The sequence below is a fragment of the Heteronotia binoei genome, chromosome 2 (genome assembly GCF_032191835.1).
Source record: "Heteronotia binoei isolate CCM8104 ecotype False Entrance Well chromosome 2, APGP_CSIRO_Hbin_v1, whole genome shotgun sequence".
NCBI lineage: Eukaryota > Metazoa > Chordata > Lepidosauria > Squamata > Gekkonidae > Heteronotia > Heteronotia binoei.
This window is the reverse complement of record NC_083224.1, coordinates 141224230-141250633: the sequence shown is the minus strand read 5'-3', so window position 1 is coordinate 141250633 and position 26404 is coordinate 141224230. Positions and strand designations below refer to the sequence as shown.

General features: G+C 39.9%; 2 protein-coding genes across 2 annotated transcripts in view; one reads left to right on the top strand and one right to left on the bottom strand.

The window, feature by feature from the left end:
- LOC132567659 (uricase-like) overlaps positions 1 to 26404 on the top strand; it is a 63985-nt gene that overhangs the window by 10052 nt on the left and 27529 nt on the right. The window lies entirely within an intron of this gene.
- On the bottom strand, positions 1766 to 26404 carry DNASE2B (deoxyribonuclease 2 beta). Its single transcript, XM_060233339.1, has 6 exons — positions 26259 to 26404; positions 14106 to 14283; positions 8137 to 8218; positions 6195 to 6356; positions 4469 to 4669; positions 1766 to 2422 (listed from the first exon to the last, which is right to left on the bottom strand). The coding sequence occupies exons 1-6, from the start codon at positions 26372 to 26374 to the stop codon at positions 2079 to 2081; spliced, it is 1083 nt and encodes a 360-aa protein (XP_060089322.1). The 5' UTR covers positions 26375 to 26404; the 3' UTR covers positions 1766 to 2078.

Sequence of the window (26404 nt, the reverse complement as noted above, 5' to 3'; positions counted from 1 at the left end):
TTTCCCCTTTCATGCTTTAGTGAACAAAAGTTTTTTGGGGGGAGCATTTTAGCAGTCTCCAGAAGCCTAACATTTAAATGGCAGGTGAGCCATGTGGACCTTCTGCAAACCACCAAATTTAAGAATTGCTTGAGATCAATCCATTTGGAGGACGGAGTATAATCCGCAAAGGACAGGCCCTAAAAAACAGCCAAGATCATGACCAGTGTTCAGGATCAAATTAATGAATCATAAAGAGTAAACCACACAGATTTTCAGGGAAGAGCGGGAAATTAACATTACTATGCAGCTGTGCTAGGGCGTCGGTGAAAATACCCCCAGCTTTTTTCATGTTAGTGGGACAAGACTAAACAAGCTCTCCAGAGCTTCTGCCAGAGGACTCCTTCCCCATACGAGTTGCAGCCCTGTGCAAAGAGTGGTGGAATTGCAGTTGACTTTGCACAGGCGTGCATGTGCACACACACGTTGCCAACGATCACACCTTGCAATGCCAGTGTCAGTGAGTTCTACCATGCATTCTTTATATGCAACATGTTTCCCCATATTAGGATATTGTGTGAGTCTATCCCATTTTTCACAGTGGCCAATAGCACAGTAGAGAATCCCCTAGTACTTGGCAACATGAGACATGGGGTTTCACAGCTGCTTGTCAATTAAAAAAAAAATCTGGCCAGTTTCAACATGAGGTTCCTCCTCCTGCCTTTGTCTGTGTTTCTTTCTGTTCCCTTTCATTCAACAAAGTAAGGCTAAAATACATGTGTGAAACCTGAATCAAGAGGATTAAAATGGAAAGTGCTTGCTGGACTTTACTGAGCAGCTGCAATAGCAATATATATCAGGGTTCCCTCTAAGCTGAGTTAGTGTGAGCTAGCTCACAGATTTTTAGCCCCTAGCTCAAACATTTTTTGTCTTAGCTCAGAAAGCATGACCCCAGAGTACACTAATTTATGCAGTAGCTCACAACTTTAATGCCAGTAGTTCACAAAGTAAAATTTTTGCTCACAAAGCTCTGCAGCTTAGAGGGAACACACACACACACTTATATATGGATATGTATGTAGATATGTATGTATATATATAACTTTGGATACCACCTTCAAATATAACAATTTCCACCCCAATTTAGAAAACTGGGTTTTTAAAATTGTAGCTGCACAATAAATACACTGGGGAGGGGGGGAGGGAAAAATGGTGCATAAGGCAGGCACAGAGTCCGAAGTCACAATTAAAGGCTTACTGCTCTGAAAATCTGCAGTAAGATGTGCATGCATAATGGGCCTTCATCTATTAAAGGATTGGTTCTTACCTGGCTTTTTGCGCTGGAGTATGTATCCCAAGTACAAAAGATCCAAGTGTCTATGAAGAAAGCATGTATATTTTTTTCATCTTGTTCCCTTTTAAATAAGAATGTTCAGTAGGACCCTCTTTTATAAGAAATCACATGAGAAGGAGCTTTCCAACTGAAGTGAAAAGAGTAGCATCTTTTTCAGTGACCTTTTTCCTACAGTTTTTCAGGTATAGGTACATTGAAAAGGAGCATCTCAACACTGTTTATATGTAACTGGTAGATGTACTTAAGATCACAGGTTAAAAAACAAAACCTTCATCTGCAGTCACTTCAAGCAGTGAATAATCAAAGCAAAAAACCTCTCAAACCCTCAAGTTATACACCAAGGAACCCCACATTATGCACTAACCCTTGTACTCAGAATAAATTAAATCAAAATAAATCACATGTGTCTGCCTCAATTTACATAACTGTCAGTTTTAGTATTAATTACATAACTTTTAATTTTGATATCGGGGCTGTATGTAATACAAATCCTTAGCAAATAGCAGACTGTGTAGGATTAAAAAAAGAGAGGTGCCATGTGAGAGGGCAGCAGAGGTAGATAGAAACAGAGCCATCCTGTTTCCTCTTGCCAACTGGATGTCATGCTCAAGAATCATTGGCATTTTATTCACTATCTGGAATGATTTCTCAGCACAATGATGACTAGAAAGATCTTTAAAAAAATAAGCAAACTGAGCTTATTAGGAATAACTCACAGGTCCATGGCCGTGATCCATGTACAAACTCATGAGACACGGCAACCATAATAACGGTAAACCAGTTGCCTGAATGCTTTGTAAATGTATTGATTCTGAGTGCAAATGAAGCCACCACTTCTTTTAGCCTGCTGAGGTGCATAATTTAGGTCTCCAATGCATGTCCACTGGTCTTCATATCTCCGAGAGACACACCACTTGGAATGATCATAATACGAAAAGAAGGAAGAATTCCATGGTGTCTGGATTAGATTTGCATTATAGACATGATAAGGAAGAGAGCAGTTTGAGAAGAATTCATGTCCCTTACGCCGCCAGGATTCTACTAACAAATCTGTTTGCAGTTTGGGAGCCATCCAGGTTAAGTAAATATCTGGCAAATAGAAAAAGTGAGAAATGGTTATTGGCTTGGCTAGTGAAACTTACTTTGTTTTCAGTTTTGAGGAGTACCCTTTCATTATTTCTTCTCAAATTTTTGCTTTTAAAATTCTGACTATATCAAAAATTGATGGGGTTTGGCAAATAGTTGTTTTGTTTGAAGTAACTGGACTATCACTGTGTAGTTAGCTACTTGTTTTCAAACAATGCAGGCCTTGAATTCAGCAGGAGCTCACAGAAGCACAGCTCCTGAACCTTTCTGACAGTTCCCCCTCCTCCTCCCCACCTTGTCCATTGAATAGCAGGTGCAGCTGCATAACGATCCCTGGATGAGCTCCACCACCTGTTTTTCTTCAAAACGACCCCTGAAACAATGTATTAAGACTAAGAGATGGCCAGCTGGTGCCTGTGTCACAATTTGGTCCAGTTCCTGCAACATCACTGTATCACTTCTTGGCTTTTCTTCAAGGCTTGGGAAGCAGGAGAAGTGATGCAAGTGTGAAAGAACATCACTTCAGTTTCTGACAGTTTCACTGCAAAGTGCCATCATTTCTTTTCCAACCAGCCTTAGAAAGGCTTCCCTTCCCCCAGAAATCATTCTTTGCTTCATCAAACCCATGTCTAAGAGCAGCCAAGCTGATACTAGTGGGGAGGATGGCTACAAGACACTGCCACCCACAGAAGTTGTTTGGGAAGGGAAGCCATAGCACTTCTCCCTGCCTCCGTAATCTAAGTCTGGCCATGACAGTGCAGTTGGAGAGGCTCTTGGCCATTAGATATTTTGGCTAGGGATGGTGGTCCAGCTCCCAAACTTTGGAATTTGGCTGCCTTTGCTGTATAGTGTAGTATTCATGGCACAAAAGAAACACAACACAACAGGAAGTGATTCATATTCAAGAAGGATGCCTGAAGGTAATAATATCCATGCCTCTTCCAGTTCTGTCCCCCCCTCCCCTCCCCACACACATTGTGCTTCTCCAGCATATTTTGGTACAGACAAACAACCTTTCAGCATTATTGTTGACATGTAAACATTATTTTTCTAGGCAGGATATTGCAACTTTTTACAAAAATATTTTATTTTGATGTCATAATTTCACCTTAAAAAAAACTTCACATAATGCATAAGTGCCAAGTGAAGATAAATTTCTAATCTAAAATACAGCCAAGAAATTCCAGCTCATAGTGGGAGCCCCATGGCGAGCAAACTGAGGCCGGACCATAGCAGGGTATGTTTATGAGTTGCATGAGTACACACTATGCTAATTTAGCTCTTGGGATCTTCCATCCTACAGGGGTTTTACACAAACATTCTGCCTCCCTGTTAAAATTTATTGTATACATACATGTACACTTTGGGAAGAGGAGAAAGTGAATAAATTCTGAAATTGTTCATATGACATGCTTCTCCCTAGAGAGCCAGTTTGGTGTAGTGGTTAAGTGCGTGGACTTTTATCTGGGATAACCGGGTTTGATTCCCCACTCCTCCACTTGCAGCTGCTGGAATGGCCTTGGGTTAGTCATAGCTCTGGCAGAGGTTGTCCTTGAAAGGGCAGCTGCTGTGAGAGTCCTCTCAGCCCCACCCACCTCACAGGGTGTCTGTTGTGGGGGGAGAAGATATAGGAGATTGTAAGCTGCTCTGAGTCTCTGATTCAGAGAGAAAGGTGGGGTATAAATCTGCAGTCTTCTCCTTCTATCCTCCCAAAACCTGTAGGGAACACTTAGGCTAACAGAACCTTCAACTAATAAAGAAAAATCTTTCCCACTAGATTCACTTTTTGTTATTAAAATATACAGCTATTCTGAAAAAAAGTAATCTCTGAGGAGCTGAACATCTTTTCTGTGGCCTGTTTTGGGGAGTACTCCAGTTCCATTGAAATCAATTCTAATGCTTCCACCTTTACTGGATTAGAGTCTTGGCTTTATTAGGAATATCTAAATGTGCTGCTTTCCTACTTTGGTGCATAACTTTTCCTGCCTTCAGTCCCCCTAAAAAATGCCTTTCTGTTTTCCCACTGATGTTATCCCTTCTCAGTCTTACCCTCATTATAGTTGTGTGTTTTAGCAAAGTTCAGGAGACTTTCTCCTTGGGCAGAATGGAGTTTTGTGAGGCATTGCTTCTGAGGGACTGGAGGCAGCTTTAATCCTGCACACAGCATTTGAAGATTCAACAGTTCTGGGTGAAAGATCTTTGGAATGGAGCAGTTGTAGACGTTAGGATTGTAGCATAATAGTTGTTTGTCTGAACAAAATGAAAAAGAGGTTAGCCAAGGCTATGTTGAAAAAAACCAGGAAAGATTTGTGAAGGTTGTAAAATCTTTAAAGCTCATGCTGTTGCCCTATATTGTGGAGGGATTTTTTTATGGCTGCTGGCACTGTTTTGGAGAGTCTCTATGGTACTGGGCTGGCACATTTGGTAACAGGGTTATAGTAAAGTAATTGTGGGCAGCTTCCATATTATATAAAGTGGCCAAAGACATACTTGAATAATTTCTTATAAATGAGAAGCTCAACATCCACATTAGAGCTCATCAGCAAAATGTGGCATTATCCCAGCACCACTGCCAAGGCTGAAAGAAAAATGCTTGAAATACTTATGCAGCAGCATCAATATTTCCAAAGCCAACATCATATTTTTAGGCCAAGGTAAGTATTGCTAGGGTTGCCAAGTCCAATTAAAGAAATATCTGGGGACTTTGGGGGTGGAGCCAGGAGACATTGGGGTGGAGTCAGGAACAAGGGTGTGACAAGCATAATTGAACTCCAAGGGAGTTCTGGCCATCACATTTAAAGGGACAGCACACCTTTTTAAATGTCTTCCTTCCATAGGAAATAATGAAGGATAGGGCACCTTCTTTTGGGGCTCATAGAATTGGACCCCCTGGTCCAATAATTTTGAAACTTGGGGGGTACATTGGAGAGAGGCACTAGATACTATACTGAAAATTTGGTGCCTCTACCTCAAAAAGCAGCTCTCCCAGAACCCCTGAAACCGCCAGATCAATTCCCCATTATACCCTATGAGAATCGATCTCCACATAGGGAATAATGAAGTGTTCAGCAGACGTCCCCCCCACCCCCCTGGTTTCTGGTGACTCTGGATTGGCCTCTCTTCTCACAAGTTGCAGCCAACTTATTCCAAGTAACACAGACACCCCATCCCAAGAGGAAGCCTTTCCAATCGGAGACTGAAGCCTCAGGAGGGGGAAAGTCACATAGTGGCTTTGGGGGCGGGGCTTCCCCCCACCAGCCAGCTGACTGGGGGTGGGAAGGAGCCTGGGAAAGCAAAAGAACTCCTGCTGGAACCTGGGGATTGGCAAGCCTAAGTATTGCAAATTTCTATGCACCATAAAGACCATTTAAAACTCCTCTCAGTCACTGTCCTACTATTTGTGTGCACATGTTTTTAAAGTGTATTCCAATGGCCATTAAGAGAGGTTAATTTACAGTTACATTCCAGTTACTTACAAGGCACACATGATCTTGAATATCATGATTTAAGTGTAACCTGTTTGTGCAGTGGCTTGCCACTTGCCATTTGTCATGCATCTGAAAATAGTGTGCAAAATCAGATTAGTTTCAGATTGTGAGGGGTCAAAAAGTGGCCCTAGGTGCCCATTTCCAGGAACTTCATGCTACTAACTGTGATTTCAGCTGTTTGATCAGGTGAAACCAAACACTAGTCAAATAAGTGATAGTAAATAAAACACAGTCCAGCAAGGTAGATTTGTGCATAAAAAAACTTTCCCAGGGTAGCACATCATTACCTATTTTTGCAAACTGATCATATTGGAATGTTAAGCAAATTGCTATCTGTCCATATCTCTGTCCAGTGAGGGGATATCGATAACCCTTCTGAGGAAATGGAGGAAACTCAGGAATACTGTGAATTACCCAGAAACCTTGAGATTTGTCCAAAAGCAAAAACCCTGTTGTATATAGAAGAACAGAATGTAAAAAGAAGAGTGAGAAATGGTTCAATGCAAAATTAAAGGGGAGTACAATCATACCCAGGGGATAACATTGTTTCATACATTTCTTAATGCCAATAATTTGTTAACCTAGCACACAATTTATAATGTTTTTCTTTGGTAAGCATCATCCATGGATTTATTTCTCAGCCTTTCAAATTATGAATTAATCTTTATTATGTTGGTAGCTTACAATGATCATTAGGCAGAAAATGAAGATACAAAGAAGTTAAATTATTTTTGCCCTATGCAAGTCATGAAGTCTACATTGAAGCAAAGCATACAACTTCAGTTTTCCTAATTTCTGAGGCTTCGCAAGCAAAGTTTTGTCCACAAATGGACACAAGGAAAATTACAAATGAGTCACTCAACCTGCTTCTTATGGACTGCCAAAGTTCTGATGTGCAACAGAGAAACCCATTGACAACCATAATGGAGTTCATGTACATGTCTGTTTTGAAAATGACCTCTGTGGTCATTGCTGATGTCTGGAAAGATATTATGGGATTTTTAAAGAACACCAAAGCCACAGGTCTCTCAATTTTAGATCTAGATTACATGAAAACAGTTTATAACCATTCTTCTTATCACACTCCTATTACTAGTCCAGTATGACCTCATGCATTCCTTCTCTATGGAAGACTCTTCCAACTGTGCCTATGAAATGAATATCAAGTGATTTTAAAATATGGTTGAGTGAGTCTGGCCGGCTGGGTGGTCCAGGCTACTTGCAGTGAGGAGCCCACACCAAGCTGGCCCTCCTTGCTGGTACTTCCCCAACTTCGGTAATTCAACTCACACTTTGTCAGCATGACTTTAGTCCAATCTTACAGGGAGAGTTCCATCACTTCCTCTGGCCAGGTTTGCATTCTTGCTGTCCTCCAGTCTCAGCCGCTCCAGTTTCCACTACCACAGCCTCAAGGGACTGCCTCAGAACTGGGGGCTGCCCTTCATTCCAGTCTCCACCTGCTGAGCCCAGCACCCACACATACCAAGTAGCACCCCTTCCCTGCCAAGCTCAGCTGAGACAGCCAACCCATTCTGTCCTGCAGCCTCAGCCGCTAGCCAGCCCTGATCCCCTGGATGGTCCATGGTTCTCAGCCTCTCTGTGAACCTCCTGCCTTCATCTTTGGTGGGATTATAGCCACTTCTTGTGTGGGATAGCCTGAGCCCCCATTCTCCTCTGCCACAGTGGTGAAATATGGGCTCAGTGACATCTGAAAGTGCAGCTACCAGCTGCACAGGTAGCCCCTTGCTACATTTTGACTTAATGCCACCAAAAGCTTTTAAGTACATGATAGTGTAATATTAAAAATGTGTGAGTGAAGTCTATAACCAAAGCATTTACTTAAATTCTCGCATTCCATTCAGGGTGTTGAGTAAATTACTTTGTTCTGTTGGATTTTTTAGAGGCATTAGGTAATTTTATCAGTTTTTCCTGTTAATACCTTCCTGTATATAATAATGTACATAAAGTATTCATGTAGTTTTAGGCAGGCACGTGGACTCAAATCCTAAAGAAGTTTATGAATTAGTTCAATAAACATTGGGCAATGTTTCATAGCAAGTTGAATTATAAGCAAACCATATTCCAGTTTATGTGAGTAGATGTTAAGTGTTCAATAAATCACACTGAACATTCTTTGGTGTCTAGTTTATTAACAGCTTTAAAAGAGACTTGGATACATAGAAGAGGGGCTCATCTATAGAGGAAATGAAGTTATTCAAAGCAAATTACCTTTAGTATGTCCATGTTTCCAGCTGTAATTCATTTTTCCTGGTGGACCATCATTATACATCACATATGCAGTGCTGTTTTTCTAACAACAAATATTTTAAAATAGTGTGTTGAGTTTAAAAGAAAACTACATCCCCCTCAACTATCTCTTCATTATGTAATTATGTAACCTCTTCATTCTATCACTAGTTTAAAGCCAAAATAGCCCCTTGCTACATTTTTACTTAGTGCCACCAAAAGCTTTTAAGCACACTCAATATTCTACAGTGTTGTATTGGTAATCATAGAATCACAGAGTTGGAAGGGACCCCCCAGGATCATCTAGTCCAACCATCTTCACAATGCAGGAAATTTACAAATACTTCCCCCTAAGTTCACAGGATCAGCATTCCTGTCAGATGGCCATCTAGCTTTTGTTTGAAAACCTCCAAGGAAGGAGAGCCCACCACCTCCTGAGGAAGCCTGTTCCACTGAGGAACCGCTCTGTCAGGAAGCTCTTCCTAATATTGGGCTGGAAACATTTCTGATTTAATTTCAACCTATTGGTTCTGATCCTTCCTTCTGGGGCAACAGAAAACAATTATTTGGATATGTTGGATATTGCCAACAAATTAAACAAATTAAAAGAAAGTTCCACTTTTTATGTTTTGTTTTACAGTGCAGTCCCAAGCAGACTGAAACCCTATTGAAGTCAGTGGATTTAGAAGGGTGTAACTCTGCTTAGCTTCTAGTTCATCTAACATGAAAAACAGATTGGTTTCCAATCCACATTCTGAGAACCATGAGGTTCTTCAGAAGCTTATCAGGAACTTCTCAATGAGAAAATCAGCAATGGTGGACAAGCTTTCCTGAAGGTTCTCTTGCCCTCTCTGTTCTGCTATAATGCATTGCCACAGCGAAATGCTACAACTCAAGTTAATAATAAGACCCAACAGAATTGTTCATCACTCTATGTGAAATGCCTTCATGTCTTAGAGCAGTACTTGGCAAAACATAGAGGTCAACCAATGGACCACTGGCAAATTTCTGATGGGCCACTAAATCTATGGTGCTTGCTGGAGCTCTTGCAAAGAATGCCTAGTGGGATAGCTGGAAATCACATTCATCAAGACACACTTATTTATTTTTATTTATTGCACTTGTATCCCTCCCTCCCCAAATGGGCTCAGGGTGGCTAACAACAGTCACAGTATGAACAACATACAGTATGAACAGTATGCAAAAGAAATTCCCAGGTTTGTAGGTTTGGAGCAAACCATGCTGTTTGCATTTGTTATTTTGAGCAGTGAAATAAGTCCTCAACCATCAAACATGTTTGATTAGCCAAGTTTGAGAGGAAAATAGATATTATTCCTTTATGACATCTCAAATGGATTCTTCACATTATCATCTTTGGGTTTTTTTGTGATATGGACTATGATCTTTTGTGTCAGAATTGCCAATTTTGTTTGATTTCCCTGAGGGGCTAAGACTCAGATAAGTTTTTTTCCTTTTGAATTCTTAGTATTTTTCATCTCTAGATTATAAAAAGATAAAAGAAGAGAAAGATAGATGAATATAGAATATAGAGAGAATATGCAATATTTCTTCTATATGGCATGTTAATAGAAATGACTAATGATGTTAATTTTATTTGCATAACTGTAATCTTTTTTGGAAATAAAAGCTCTGTTTGCTAAGCTTATATTCTACAGTGCAAACCTATTGATGAAAGAAAATCACCCGAGCCTGCCAATCATCTATAGGTGCTGATTAAAACAAAGTCATGTCATTTTGATAAATTCAGAAACTTTGAAGCCTGCCTGAACTATTAAAGCAATTCAAATTTCTAAAATAACAGAGCTAATTTCTTAAAAAAAAAAAAAAATAAATAGAAGGAGAGCTTGTCCTGTTCTGGCATTGGCTCAGCAGGCGGGGAATTTGCAGCTCTTGCGAACTCCCCAAATTGAGCAGATCAAGGGATGTCTGGACATTCAGATATCCAAAGGGATCCCTGGAGTGGGAGCCCTGACAGTATGGGATGCGACATTCCCACGGATTTCGTCAGTGGGTGAAGCCTGGTTCCTTGTCTATCCTGAAGCCTCACTGCGACAATCGCCATTTTGCATGGCACTAGCTGTGTCCACTGGTAACAAAATATTTCTTTCTAATAATCTTTCTACTTCAACTACCGAACTATACCTTGCAAGTAAGTTTATTTGGGAATGCAACCTATCAGCTAAAGTCTTATTATAAACCAAATTTGACTGTTCAAAAAAGGGGGAGGAGGCTAAAAGACCCCCCCCCCCACACACAAGAAAGGCTTCTAAAATTAAAAGAACAAGCTTATAACAACTGTCTTTATTTCAAGTAAAAGGAATTGGACAGATCTGGTTGAAAATTAAATAAGCGATAATTGGACAACCAAAATACTAAAGCTTGATCAAAAATGGAAGGTGACTTTATATGAGAAGAATTGGATTTCTGGATTTTTAGCCTGGCACTTTGAAAATACTTTCTGATTTCTACTATCGTACTGATTATAACTGCAAGGAAAATGATTCACCAAGCAGAGATTAATAATTCAAGAGATTTTATTCTCTCCATAAGGCAAGGAATTAGTCTTTTAGCAGAATTGGTTAAGGAGCAAATGGAAAAACTCCTGGAAAAATGTGAAAATATGGAACACATGCAAGACCAGTGTTATCAAGAAGCACAAAATCTGCTTCAGAAGCGGGGAAAAGTGGAAAGGCAACGGCTTGAGACGGTGTTGCCTGATCTTAAAATGGATGCAGAAAATGTACTTATGCAAGAGAAAAAAAATCCTACAGTTCACTGAGACAAAGGAAGGGGGAGTAACTTCAACCCGGCTCCAAAGCTTTTTGTAAAAATGTTTAGCAATGAAGGGGAAAAACCAGTTGATGCAATCTATAGTCTCATGACAAGTCCAACAATGATTAGATCTTGGAAAAATTTTAAGAAGAAGAAATTATAATCTTTTACTATGCAGTGGGTAGATACTATGGATCTGACGTAATATCTTGGAATGGATATTCTGATTTTTTAATTAGGGGATTTACATTTTTATATGAGTTAAAAGGGAGAGACTATAAGATCATTTTTTAATGGGGATAATATTTTGGGATTCAATTTTGAAACTTTTTTTAAGGGATTCTTCAGATCAAAAGCAGGACTACTTAATATTTTATTTTTTAAATTGAATGGGTAGCTTGTTTTGGCTTGCTGTGATTTTTTGCAAATCTCAAAGCCATAGTGAAGTTAAAAAATTATTGTTAAAAATGACGGTTTTTAATGACTCTAACAGCTTGCAAAATCTCTTAAAATTTAAATACATGCTAAGATAAGCCTAAAAAGTTAAGCTGTTTAATTAGAATTTGAACTATTGTAGTTAGAATTACTTATATACAAACATATACAGGTATGCACACACATATAAGAAGGCATATGAAAGGGAATATAAAGAAACTGTGTATGTACCTTGATTATTTTTGCCCTTTTTTAGAATGGTAGATGAGGAGGGCCCCTATCGTTTATCCTTATGTGTTGAGATGTTTGCTAATGAAATAATCCACTGAGAACTTTTTCTTTCTTTTTTTTCTCTTTTGTATTCTAGAAAAGTTAAGAGTGCAGCTTGATGGAAGTGAGATGAATTCTCCTTATAGATCAAGGGTTCTTTTCTCAGTTTAGTGTGAAGTTCTGGGAACTTGCCCTGTTCTTTGTTTTGGAGATGAGTGCTGTAAAAACTCTTCTCCCTTGTTTATTTTTTGACTCAAGAAAGGAAGCAACAGCCTTCAGTTTGCAAAACATGAAAAAAGGTTTGAATCTTTAGATAATGACAGGATGTTTTGTAGGTCATTAATTCACAGGTCACCAAAAGCTGGAAGTGACTTGATAGCACACTCTTCCCAAATAATATAATAAATAAAGGATTAGCTCTTGGCTAGACAGTGGCACTGGTTTCTTATATTATGATTAGATTCATAATGTTACTTTGGATAACATCACTGTATATGGTTATGAAGACGGTTTGCAAAAACCCCAATTGTATGGTGGCTGTCTGTCCAACAATTCTATTTGCATAATAATGAATGGTGTCAATGATTAAAAGATGTCTAGAACAGTTCTACATTATTGCCAGCAGTTGGCTCTCTTAGAAAGTTACTAGGCTAGAAAATCCAGATACATCTTAATATTAAATAAGATAGACAGCATTTCCCCAATTTTTCCCTCCCAGAAGAAAGTTAAAAGACAAGATAGTTTTTTTTAAAAAAACAAGATAGTTTTGAAGGTGGATTTTGTTCTAGAACTATTGGCCAATAAGGTCTGAACAGGGGCTGTTTTTGTAGAAAAATAGGTGGTGGAGCTCATCCATGGATTGTTATGCAGCTGCACCTATTATTCAATGGACAAGGTGGGTAGGTAGGTGGGGAGGAAGAGGGGGAACCTTCAGAAAGGTTCAGGAGCTGTGCTTCTGTAAGCTCCTGTTGAATTCAAGGCCTGGGCCTGAGGGTCAGGGCTTAGTGTTACTTGCAGATTTGGGAATAGCTGATGGGAAAACTGGCTGTGAAGTCGGCCTTTCCTGGTATGTTGTTAATTACGGACAAGGACAAGGAACAGACATTTAGCTGTTATGAATTTTTCTTTTGCAGTAATTAACAAAACACCTGGAAGGTTCAGCTTCAAAACTAGCTTCTTTATAAGTTTACTCAAATCTGCAACTGTCACCAAACCCAGACCTCAAATCTATTTGGCTGAAAAGAACCTTCAACTCTAAAAGCACCCTTTAAAAAAAGAATGCCTCCCAGAGGTATATGTAACAATTTATAACCTCCATAGTGGACTAGTGTAATACACTAGTAACACATGCTGTACATAGGGCTTTTTTTGAAGATGTCTCAGGATTTTCAGTCTCAGAGGTAGCAAAATCTCTGTCTAGGGCAGCAACTTGGAATATATAACTTAAGTGCCTCTGCAACTGCACTGCTTACCTACTTGCTTTCAAGCCCTATTGAAAGTGCTGGTAATTACCTCTAAAGCCCTTCACAGCCTACGGTCCACATACTTATCGAACCACATCTCCTGGTATACTCCAACATATTAGCTACTAGGGAAGGGCATGGACTTTAAAAATTGGGGTGGCCCCTGAACTGAACCCCAAACCAAACTGAGCCAAAAGACCCCCAACCCAAACTGAGCTGGTCCAGTAAGTTTGGTTTCCCTTTTCTCTTGACTGTAGTTCGGGTCCAAGAAGGACAATTTCGCTCCCCCCACTTCAAAGTGGGGGAAAGCAAAACTGATGGGTTTAATGGCTTGTAGCGATTTCTACCCAACGGCTAGGTGGGTGCATCCATCAGTTGTTAGGTAGCCATTTCAACCTAACAGCGGGACAGGTGTGCCCATTAGCTGTTGGGCAGCCATTTCAGCCTAATAGCTCAGCTGCAGACTCCACACTGTTCAGCTGTTTAAATGGCTTCAAAGAGCTGAACTGTTCAAAAGTTCAGCTATTTGGTTTGGATGCTCGGAACCAGCCCAAGTTTGTGCCAATTTTGGCTTGTGAACCAATCTGTGTCCATCCTCAGCAGCTACATTCTTCAGACAGCTATCTCCACCCTCTCTTGGGCTCAATTATATGGCAATAGTTTGACCATAGTCTTTTTTATATGGTAGATCTATCTCTGGAACTGATTCTCTGAATTCAGGAAGGCAGTCAGAGGGCATGAGAGAAAAAGACAGACAGACAGACAAAAACAAATAAATCAATTCACCTATACCAAGGAAATGATTCCCCATATTGTGTATCAATGAGAATATGCTAATTTTCTTGTCATGTTATTTACCCATCCAGGCTGAAAATGAATAGCATGTATCATATTATAAACATTTCTCATAAATGTTTTGTTACAAAAATTTAATTCTGAATGTTATGAACTTTCCCAAGCTTTCTTCATTTTATATTCACAATCACTTGCCTTGGACTCATAAACTTGGTAGATCTGCTGTAATGTTTGTCCCAGAGCACTTTCTGTCAGGTTGATCAAATATTTACTTTGTTCCCATGTTTGAGTGAGAGAATCCATAAACATGTACTCTAGCCCAGTCCCAGCAGGTTCATGTCTCATATACTTTGGTAATTTATAAATAATGTACCTGTTAAAAAAATCAGAAACCAGCATCAAGCTATATATTTGCAAATAATATGAAGAGATAAAGAGAAGATATCTAACATACAAAATGGGTACTTTAACAACAAATTGTAAGCAATTTATGATGTATCCAATTTGAAAGGGTTTTTTTAAATGTGCATTTGGAACATAGTGTAGATGTACCAGTGTACGTGTTCAAGAGGCACCGCACCAACCTACATAACATGCATCAGTGGCAATTTTCTGTTATGAATTAGAAGGAAGATAAGACAGTGATTTTAATGGATTTGTTTTTTTGATGAGGGTGTTTCTAGTGTAAAGCAACATATATATCTACTCCATTTGCATCTTCAAGACAGAGGAAAGAATTATAATGAACAATGCCTTGTGTAATATATTGGACAGCATATGTGTTTGTAGTATTTACCCTTTTAGAGGAATTCACTTTTTTAAAAAAAGTTTGAATAATCTCTGCTTTGAGCACAGATCCCACCACTCCACTGAGCAAAGTCTGAAGCCTTCCTTCAGCCTCAGGAGACTTCCTCCAGTGGGAGAGCCACTTAAGTTGGAGGGAGGCTCCTTAAACTGGAACAACTTCCTCCAGCCTAAGGCTGGAGCCATGCCTAGTCATATTTGTTCCAGATGCTGAGATAATCAAAAGCACAACAATAGTACTGGAGACAACATAACTACAACATCCTGGAATTGTCATCTACCAACCATAGTGGTATTCACCAACAATGCCTCGAAAGCACAGATCAACTTGCAGCAACAGCAACAAAGTGTTGATATGACACTTTATCTAGTTTTTATCCCCTCCCATAAACAATGCACAAGCAAATTGACAGAAGGAGCACAAGTATATAACATCTCTCTCTCTCTCTCTCTCTCTCTCTCTCTCTCTCTCTCTGTGTCATCAAGGCACAGCTGACTTATAGCAACCTCGTAGGGTTTTCAAGGCAAGGGACATTCAGAGGTGGGGTTTGCCATTGTTTGTCTCTGCATCACGACCCTAGTATTCCTAGGAGGTCTCCCATCCAAATACTAACCATGACCAATCCTGCTTAGCTTTCAAGATCTGACATGATTGAGTTAGCCCTGGTTACCCAGTTTTGGGCAGCATATAGCCTAGCAAGCATAGATTACCAGTTAGGGGGCCTGCACACAGAACTCAGGAATATCATCCCCCTAAGATGAAAGTGTGCAGTCCTTCTGTGCTTATATCACTGCACACAATGAGGGTATTTTTGCTTACACCACCCATTGCGGTAGGCATCGTTATCACATGATGGTGCAGGGAAGTCACTGGTCTCTGAGGGGAGTGCCTTCAGCCAGCTTTCCTGAGTCTCTCTCTTTCATGTCTTTCTATTCAGTTTCCTTCTTTTCACTGGAATTCTTCCGTTGATGTCAGTCTTCCTTCAGTCGCTTTTTACCAGTGCTCCTTCCAACAATGTGTTCTGCCACTGGAATAGGATACACACTTGGATGCATTAACACTCAGATCTGCATTTCGGTGTGAAACCAGGCTGGTGCTTCCTGTTTTGCCCCATTGTTCTGTGGCAGTTTGCAGTGCATTCAGATGAAACGGAGCATTAGGCCAATTGCCAGAGTAGTGAGAGCACAGCTTCTCCTTTCCAGAAATAATTTCATGTGCTCCCTGAAAAAGTGCTGAAAATGGGTTGGGGCGTATGTCATGGAGCACAAAGTAGATTCTTATTTGCAGTCATCTAGCCCCAGTAACCATCAGTCATCTGCACAGAATGCAGGAATGGCTCCCAGGGATCTTGTAAATGTTCCTTTCCTATCCTTCCCTTTATTTCATGCTATCCTTCTTTTGTCAAAACAACAAAGAATCTTATGACATCTTAAAGACTAACACATTTATTGTGGCATCAGCTTTTGTGAGTGAAAGCCTGCTTCTTCAAGTGCATTTAAAACAGTAGGCTGGGCTCACAAAAACTTAAGCCACAAGAAATAGAGGTGCCACAAGACTCTTCATTGTTTTATTTGCAGTAGATTAACATGGCTCCCACACTGGAATTTTCTTTTCTCTAATTTCAGATTGTCAGCTGTTGGCAGGGGTTGATTTTGTACAGTTCTGCATGTACCAATAAGTATAGCATACAGACACAGACAGTGATAGCCAACTTTACTTGGAAGGTGCTGGAGAAAGTATGTTACCCTGAATGCCCTACTAGAATTGCTAAGCTTTACAGTGGGAATTGAAGCTGTAACCCTGTTTCATTTAATTGAGGTCATTTAATTGACACTCAGGAGGTGCATTAAATCCTATTAATTTAGCATGATATAAATCTGTGGGTAACAGAACTTTTTATAAAAACAACAATTAACACTTCAAGATTAATACATTTATTATGGCATAAGCTTTTGTGAACCATCACTCATTTGGTCAGATGCATGATTCAATAGCCAGGGAGACAGATATATATCTATACTATGAGGAGAGGTCAGATAGCCCAGTTTCCCAGGATACAGGTGTGTTGCATTATGTTGTGAAGTGCAGGTAAAACCAAGGTCCAATGAAGATACAGTTTTCATATTTGTATTTGGCAATGTAGTGTACCTGTGTCCTGAGAATCTGGGCCTCCTGATCCTTCTTTGCCCCCTTTCTTTTACCTACACTGTATGAATTTCTGCCTATTAATGTAATACTTCATACATCTAATGAAGTTGGTTCTTGCTTATATCACAATCAGTTTCTTGGTCTTTAAGATGTTATAGTACAACAAAACTCTTTGTTGTTTTAGTTACAAAGATTAACACAGCTACAGTTCTGAATCTCATCTTTTATATTTTGGGTGGAACTGTCATTCACAAATTGATGAAAGACTTATTCGTTTAATTAAAATATGTATATCCTGCCTTTCCTTGTGGCTCAAGGCAGCATATGTGCCATTGTCAAAACATTACAATTTAAAACCAATAGAATAAAACTCTTCTCATCTTTATACCTCTCCCCTTGTTATACCCCATTCAATGCCTTGGTGAATAAAATGGTCTTGTACCTCCTGAAGATGTCTAAAGGTTAGATTTCCTTGACTGCTTTAGGGAGCTTGTTCCACCAGATAGGAGCTACAGTTAAATAGTAATGGGCTCTGGTTGATGTCAGGTTGGTTACCTTAAGTGGGGAACAAGCAAGTTGGTAGCAAAGAGGTGATCTTTTAGATAATGATTGATTGTATTATGAATTGTATTTGGTTATTTTGTTCCATGGTAATAACTTGAATTTACCAACTGGGTGCAGAAGAAGCATGCTAAAATCTCGACTTATTTTTCAGTTGAAATACATACTCTGATTGTAGACCTGACTCAAAAGTTATTGACAAGAGTAAGAATTTTACAACTGCCGCTATACTAGAAGAAGTTACCATCAGTCATCTGTTATAACTAGAAGTTATTGACAAGAGTAAGAATTTTACAACTGCCACTATACTAGAAGAATTCAAAGAAATATTTTTATCTGAAAATGGCACATCACAGCACAGTAAAGACTGAGATAGTATGTTAGTGAACTGAAGATGTAACGAAATTGTTAGAAAATAAGTTGGCTGCTCTGAAAAAAACAACCATCCCCAATTGATAGTGATAAAATATGGAATGGTGAAGCAGAATGAATAAAAAGGAATTTAGCAATTAGATCAATTATCACTAGGAACAAAGATTAATTGTACAAATAGAAAATTCAAAAACTAAAATCTGAAAAATAGCTTGACTATGTGAGGTGTCTGATATGGCTGAGATACTTCTTATCTTTGTGAAAAAATGTATAACTTTTTTATTAGACTTGTGTACAAAAGAAGCTAGAGTGTGAAATGATTTTATACTGGTCCAAGAAACATCTCAGAGACTTTCTCATAAAGCTGTTTAAAATAGTTTTTAAAAGTTGATATATTGTGTTGAAGGAAAAAATACAATTTGATGATTGGTCAATCTGTAATTTATATCAGCTTTATCATCACAAATTTTAACAAAGCTGTGAGAACTAAGTTTCCCTCTAACTGCTATGGGGCTCTGCCCCAGAGAATGTAGCCATAACCTCAGCCAGTCAGCTGGCAGATATCCAAGTCCCCTGTTCTTTCTAGGGGTCACTGGCTGCAGGCTCACCTTTTCATTGGCTGGGCAGGGCATACTTCCAATAAAGGCCCTTTCTGTTCTCAGTCACAGGACAGTCACTGCGTAAACAGTAGTGTTCCAAGATGGACAGATTCTTTCTCTCCTTGCTCTTTGGTTCCTTCCACCCACCCTTTGGTTCCTTCCATACAGCCACTCTGATCACTCTTCCACAGCTCTAGTTGTTCTCTTTGTATTGTAAATGTTGGCTCTTTGAAGAGCAAGTGTGTTGGGAAGTCAGGTTGAGAAAATCAGTAATGCAGTGGTGATGCTTGTGTGTAAGCATTTGGCTGGAGTAAGGAATCATCAGGCCTCGGATTCAGTGGGAGCTCGCAGAAGCACAGCTCCTGTACCTTTCTGAGAGTTCCACCTCCTTGTCCATTGAATAGTATGTGCAGCTGCATAACAATCCCTGGATGAACTTCACCACCTATTTTTCTACAAAATGACCCCTGGGAATCATAGTTGATCACTGCCAACAAAAGGACAATTTGTTGAAGGAAAAGTCTCTAGATTACAACAAAAATATTAAGTATGGATGTCCATTCTGCTTTCAAGAATGAAAGCATGCCTTTTTTCTTGTGAGGAACAGTATTTACAAATTCTTAATGTTAATGTAGATATAATTCAAGTTACTGGCTATGGATATTTTGAATGGTCACTTTTCTTTGCACTATGAATGTTTCTCATTTCTTATACTGTATTAATCTTTCTGCCCTGACGTGGATGACCAGGCTAGCCCAGTCTTGCCAGATCTTGGCAGCTAAACAGGGATTAATATTTGGATGGGAGACCACCAAGGAAGTCCAAGATCATTACACAGGCAGGCAATGACAGATCAGCTCTGAATGTCTCTTGCCTTGTGATCTATAGAATCACCATAAATGGACTGCAACATGATGGCACCCTAACTTTTCCAGTGCTGGCATTCCTAGTAATTCTAGGGGTTGTTTTTGTTTTGTGTTTTTAATGGGCACTGTTTTTGCAGGGGGGCAAAGCTAGGAAGGCTGTCATATGGACAGGAATCTGTGATATTTCCTAATCTTACATCAATGACATGGGGCTGCCAATAGATTACAGAGATAAATTCACTTGGGAAAAAATGGCTTCTCTGGAGAATGGATGCTATGGTATTATACCCCACTGAGGTACCTCCCTTCCTCAAACCTTACCTTCCCCAGGCTCCCCCCCCCCAAAAAAAAATCTCCAGGAATTTCTCAGCATGGGTTTCGTAACCCTATCTCCCATGGCTGCAATTTTCTGCCACCTTACACTAGAAGGTTAAAACAATAGTTCTTGCTATAGGTTAATAACATTCTAATAATCTATTGCAACAATGTCCTAGTTCCCAACTTCCATGTAAAAAATATCAGTCTGTAGTACATTTCATTTCAGAATTGTCAGGGGAATTCTACAGGATGCACCTTTCCCCTTATAATTCCTCAAATGAGAAGATTTAGAGACCTCCCCTCCCCTTTCTAGGTAAATGAAAACTGGGATCATTAGAATGTTATAACACTAGCAACTGGCAGTACCCAGTTTTTTTTAAAAAGCCGTACACTGTGAGAGAGGAAATGGCAGCCATGAGGGACTGAGGCAGAGAAAACCCCTAATGTGGAAGTCTCATTGCCATGACACTGAATTAGCAATTGCAATTAAGAAATGAAGAAACCACCAGAAATTACATGTGTGTGGAAAACTCTATTTTCTTAAGGCTGAAGTATATGAATACAGAAACTGTCCTACAGGGACAGACAGTTTCTGTTTTCATTAAATATCTTGTAGATTTGAAGTTCCCATTACCTCTGTAGAAGAATGAGTTCATGTAAATTTGTCCTGTAATTTCATGAGCTTTGCAGAAACACACATTCTCCTATCAGATCTAAACAATGCCTCATTTATGACAGTAATTTAAGCACAGGTGCTTTGTAATTATTACAGTTACGATATACACCTGCTGAAACTTCTTTAACTCTTCTACTAAAGCTGTTCACAAGTTACAAGGAAGGATACAGGATGTACATGCATACATCTGTTTGTAAGAAAAAGCCAACAAGTGTTCACTTTACAAATGAAATTGGAGACCAGTACCTGGATAAATGTGAAGTCTGAATCAAGTACATGCATTGAATGTAGCATTAGAATTACTCAGTGCACCTCTAAAGAAAAAACAAGTGCACACTGAGCATGGGTTGTGGGTGCATTCACTGTAACTTTGTGAATAAGGCATAAGTCTTCTTGCTCAAGGTGATGCATCTGCTTCAGAAAAAATAGTGTTTGCACAACACTTTTGTTTTTAATGGGCCAGTTTCACTTCTGCTCTTTTTAATCCATATTTGGAACCCAGTCTCTTTGTGGGTTAAAACAGCTAACTGACTTGGAAATGGTTTTACGGATGGGGAAGAGCCTACTCAGATTATCTTCAGTGTTCAAAGAAAACATTTTGTTCCCTCAAACACCTAATGTTTCAGTTGGTTCAGTGACATATTGTTGAAAGCTGTTGGCTCTGTACCAATGCAACAAGTTGCCACCAAATATTGCTCTGTAATACTGGGCTCTTAGTCAGTGGAGTCGAGTGCATGTTGGAGACTGAATTTAAATAGCCTCTCTGCTCCCTACTATCATTGTATAGTATGAAGAGCACATTTAACACCTGAGGCAGAAGAAACTTTGTACATATTTCACATTGAATTGGAGAACAGATGTTCCCTCTTGTTGTGGAGCCTTTTGGGTGCAGTAGATTCACCTACTTATTCTGTAAACAGATAATTACTATACCTATGTGAACAAAGACTTTCACTTCATATACAGGACAATAGGCTGATTTTCTAGTCAAACAGAAATTGAAATTGTCGTCACAGAAGTGATTGTTGTATTATGGCTTTTTTAAATGATCCATATTTTTGTAAGCATCAAAAATAATCCATCTTAATGCCTGTAAAATCCTAGTTATTTGTTCTTTGTGATGAAATGCCATTCACCTGGGATTCAACCCATTAGGACTGTACTCTGCTCATGAGTTGGAGCCTGGCTGCAAATTCGCTCCTGGCAGAAAGAAGGGGGTTGGGGGATCAGCCCTAATCACAGAATGTTTTACTGTTTACAAATGCTAATTGATTTGACCAAAGTAGGACAATAGTCTTATCATCTCACATCTTCCTATAGAATGTCACACCTCAAGGTACAGGGGAAACAGCCAAATGGCTAGACAATTTTCCTTCCTCTTGAGGAAGGAAGATCAGAATGTCCCTCTGATGGAGAAGACTCTCCAAGGGAAGATTATAATACCTAGGACATGGGAGAGAAGGGAATTCATTATCTTGCTGTGCTCTGTAACTGTGCACAAACCATGCCAGACTCAGCCTGTGATCAGACAGGCAGTTTGGCATGACAGAGTTGCCTTACCTAAATGAATTTAAGTGGCTGGTTCGCACAGCCACATGTGCTAGCCAGTCCCCAGTTATGAGCATCCCTTTGGAAGATGAATTGAAGATGGGGTAAATAGACAGTAGGTGAAATCTAATGCTAATATCTCCCCACACATTCCTCACACATTTCTGGATGTCTGAACTCAGGGGAATGTAAGCAAAACAGATTGGCTCTGTGAACCCGCCAGCTGGTTCCAGGCAGTTTTTTCTAACTCCTCCACAGTCTGCAGCAACAATGTCCACTACTACCCCTGTGTTATACAATAGCAAATCGGGGTGCAATGTCTGACAATGATTTCCTGTTCCCATTTGGAATGGAGATATTTGCGATGCCTGCCAGTCTGATCACAGCCTATGTGTTTACATAGATGCTTGCCACCTTGCTCATGTGGTGAAGAACACTGAGGAGAAGGCCCAGATCTGAAAACTAATATAATAGAATAACTCAAAATGGTGAATGTGCTGTTGATTGTCCCCTGCTAGCTGTATGAGAGATGCAGGAAATGTGGCAACTAGGTGAAGCCTCTAAATGGCAACTCAGATATAGAGTGCTGGATGAGCAAATCTGCCCAGTGGGTGATATTCTCTGATTTGCTGGTGGTAGCAGTTAGTTAGTACCCAGTCTGGTTTTAGTTCTTTTCTCCCTGAGGGAAGGGGGGAGAGTGAGGGAAAAGGGCAGCGTCACTGACTTGTGATGGCTGTGGGTGTTTCTGCCATCCCAGGAACCAAAGGAACAGGGCTTGCAAGTCCATTCCTTCACAACAAACATTATTTTTTCAGTTCAATGGACTAGAATTAACTGAAGAGGGTTGGTTACTTTACTTTTACTTTACTTCTTACTGTTTTTACAACCCAAGTCATAAACAGCAAACCCTCATTCCATGGGAGGAAAACCTGAAAGTTAGTTATCATGTAACTTAACAACAGCTGCCAAAAAAATTGCCACACACTGAGTAGTTTGTTTATCTTTGTTTCTAAGTCCCCAGGATGATTTTGCTTTTGGAGAAAGAGAGTTCTGATGAAACAATGGGGAGATCACTTTAGCTCAGTACTGAGAATTTAGGACAATGAAAGAAGATGTGGTCTACAGAGTCAATTTTGTTGCTACCACAATTGCAGTCTATCTGAATATGGAATTCAGAGTGTCACTACTGAAGGTTGGGCATTCAGGTGCACTAGCATAAAAGCCCTTCTGTACCTTGGAATAGTTAACTTCAGGGCTTTTTTTGTAGCAGGAACTCCTTTACATATTAGGCCACACACCCCAGATGTAGCCAATCCTCCAAGAGCTTACAGTAGACCCTGTTTGGTGAGCCAGTTTGGTATAGTGGTTAAGTGTGCGGACTCTTATCTGGGAGAATCAGATTTGATTCCCACTCCTCCACTTGCAGCTGCTGGAATGGCCTTGAGTCAGCCATAGCTCTCACAGAGCTGTCCTTGAAAGGGCAGCTGCTGTGAGAGCCCTCTCAGTCCCATCCACCTCACAGGGTGTCTGTTGTGGGGGGGGGGAGATATAGGAGATTCAGAGAGAAGGGCGGGGCATAAATCTGCAGTCTTCTTCTTCTGTACTAAGAGCCCTGTAAGTTCTTGGAGGATTGGCTACATCAGGGGTGTGTGACTTAATATGCAAAGGAGTTCCTTCTACAAAAAACTCAGATAGATAATTTGACATTTTTGTTGGAAAGAGAATGCCAACTGAGAAGGATGAACACAGTCTGTGGGCTCTGATTAGTGTGCTTTCATAACCCCTAAGATGTCTTCTAGTGAGCTGGCTTACTTCTTGTCTACTCATTGTTTCCACTGCATCCTGGGTAATACCCAGGCATGACAATTTGTGATTCAGTAGTCTACCCCAGTCACTTATGTGGTGGTCCAGCTTAATTTGCCCAAGGAAGCTTGATTCTGGATTTGAATTTAATATCCTAAATTTCAGATTAAATGCTTTTCTCCAAGTCTTTGCTTCAAAGGACATCTTCCCAACTTTGGCTCTCAGAGCTATCCCAGATGCACACTGAGGAACTCCTAAGATATTGTTTAGGAATCTTAGTAGTGATTTATCAATGTTGTCAGTTACTGCTTTAATCCAAATCCTGGCAGCATATAGTATCTGCCTGATGACTCTAAATACTTTAACTGTTGCAGGAACATATTGGCCCCCAGAGTAATAGTAAACTCTTGAGAAGGCATTGGCCATCTCAGAATTCAAGACAGCTCTTACAGTTCAGGTGCGCCTTCCAAGAAAGATTTGTTTGAAAAACAATTCCTAATATTTGAAATGGCCCACTTGCTCCGTAGGTTGATCTGCTACTGCTCATTTGTATTTCTTTATCTTTCATTTTTTACTGAAGAGAAGAACCTTTGACTTGGTAACATTAATATCTAAACCCTCATTGGAGTAGTACTCCACAAGGCAAGCTATGAGCTTGTGAAGGCTGACCACAGGTCTTGACAGGAGAGCAGTATCATCCACATATAGGAGACAGGGTATTTTGACATGAGCAAAGCAAGGTGAAAGAAATCCATCTCTGGAAATAGGATAGCCCTGGTCAGTTCACCAGATGAACTACATCTCACTCGGGCTGTAGGATGGTCACAAGGTCGTGACCTATCAAAAATAGGAGACACTTGTCAATAGATGGATCATTCTTTTTGTCTCATAGTCATTGCCTAGGAACCAAGTCAAAAGCTCATGAAGGCAGCAGCTAGCAGTCCATCTTTTGAGCTAGTATACTTGTCAACAATGAACTGGAAAGTGTGACAATGATCAACTGCACTTGTTCCTCTGCAAAATCCTGCTCGCTTTCTGCCCAGCATGGCTTCATCCTCAATCCAGGGAAGTAACTTCTCATAGAGCATGGAGGTATATAATTTGCCCATCGCTTGGTCTGTTGGATCACGTTTTTTTAATAGATGGGTACTATTATTGCATGTCTCCAAGAGGAGGGCATAATCCCTGTCTCATTAATTTGTGTAAATATTGGTGCCAGAATCTCTGCCCATCAGGATTTGCTTTAAATAGTTCTGCGGGTATCAGGCCAGTGCCTGGTGCCTTCCCAGATTTAATTTGAGATATTAAAAGTTTAATTTCCAGCACTGTGACAAAGGGGACCATTTCTCAAGCTTTGGCGTGAAAGTCATTTGGGCAGAGATGCTATTAGCATATGGAATCACTAATAAATCCTGAAGAGGGTTATTAGAATAATCTAAAATTCCATTTTGTATCAATATTCTCTAACCTCATTTTATATCAATGTATTATTATATGTGCTTAAAATACCAATAGGTTGTGCTCTGGCATTCCCCCCCCCCCCCAAGAAACGCGGGGGGACCACATGAAAATTATATTAGGATTAAAAATGTATGTGATTTATGCATTCTGACTTTTTTCATATATGTTCCTCTGGGTAGCAAATGTTAAATTACAATCAGCTACAGAATACAACTAAAGGGATCCCTTTACTGATTGATCTCTTTTCTCTTTTTGAGCTTAAACTCCACTTCTTTTCCTGCTGCTGTAGCTTCTATGTGCTTAGCATACCACAAGGTGATCTTACTATGCCACTGTTCCAAAGTAAATAAATGTGTGTGTGTGTGTGTGTTTTAAATGCCACCACATGCAATAAGACCTGCTTTGTAACAGAGAGAAGAATCACTTCCTGATGGTATTTTTCCATGTCAGAAAGTCTTAAACAAGCCTGAGATGGAAGTACTTTGTTAAACCACTTCACACCGTGGGGAAAAAATTGCCCTAACAAGACTGGCAGGTACACAGACTTTGACAAGGCCAGAAAATGTCCTTTAGCAACGGACAACATTATCCTAATGGGCATGCAACTCACAGGAGTTTGCCTATCATTGCTTAGCAGCAAAAGAAATCAGCTCATGTAGATAGCCTAGTTTCTCTCACTAGGCTAATCCTATCAAGTGAATGATGTACTCCACTCTTAAAATGATCACACTGTAGATATTTTTGAAAATCTAGATTGAAACAGAAATTTCAGGAAATGGCTACCAGCTTTTTCAGCTTCGCAGAAGGTGAAAAGGCAACTTCTGTGAGACATAGTGTGAACTACGTGCTGTTTTCAATGCACCAGCTTCCCTGAGGCTTAGAATTATAATGCATAATTATTGTTCTCTTGATCAAAAGAAACAAACCCTCTGTGAATCAAGGACTACTTTGCAATTAGTCATAGTACAATGATGTGCCTAAATTACATACAGCATTAATTAGATTTAAGTAACCTACATTTCATTTTCTAGATGTAGTTCAAAGGCTGCCCTTAGCAGCCTCTGAGATTAATTCACTAATTCTTCTAAGGGTTGAGTGTTCAAATGGCATCATGTCATTTCTAGTACAACTTCTGCTTTTGTTTTGATCCCCCCCCCCCCCCGCTTCCAAATACTGGTCTGTTCTACCTACCAGTCAACTGGCTTGCCATCTTCATTTCTGCAGGAAATTTCAGTTGCCCACAAGGGGAGGATGGGACTAAGGAGCAACAGCATACTCCAGGTGCTCTGTAAAGATCTTACGGTCATCTTGACTCCGTGAGCAGAGGACAAAGGAGA

Coding starts and splice junctions, on each gene's coding strand:
- DNASE2B (XM_060233339.1), bottom strand. CDS start 26,374: ATGACCGTAAGATCTTTACAGAGCACCTGGAGTATGCTGTTGCTCCTT. Junction 14,284..26,258: donor GATGGCAAGCCAGTTGACTG/GTAGGTAGAACA, acceptor TTTTTTTAACAG/GTACATTATTTATAAATTAC. Junction 6,357..8,136: donor GAAACATGGACATACTAAAG/GTAATTTGCTTT, acceptor TATATACAACAG/GGTTTTTGCTTTTGGACAAA.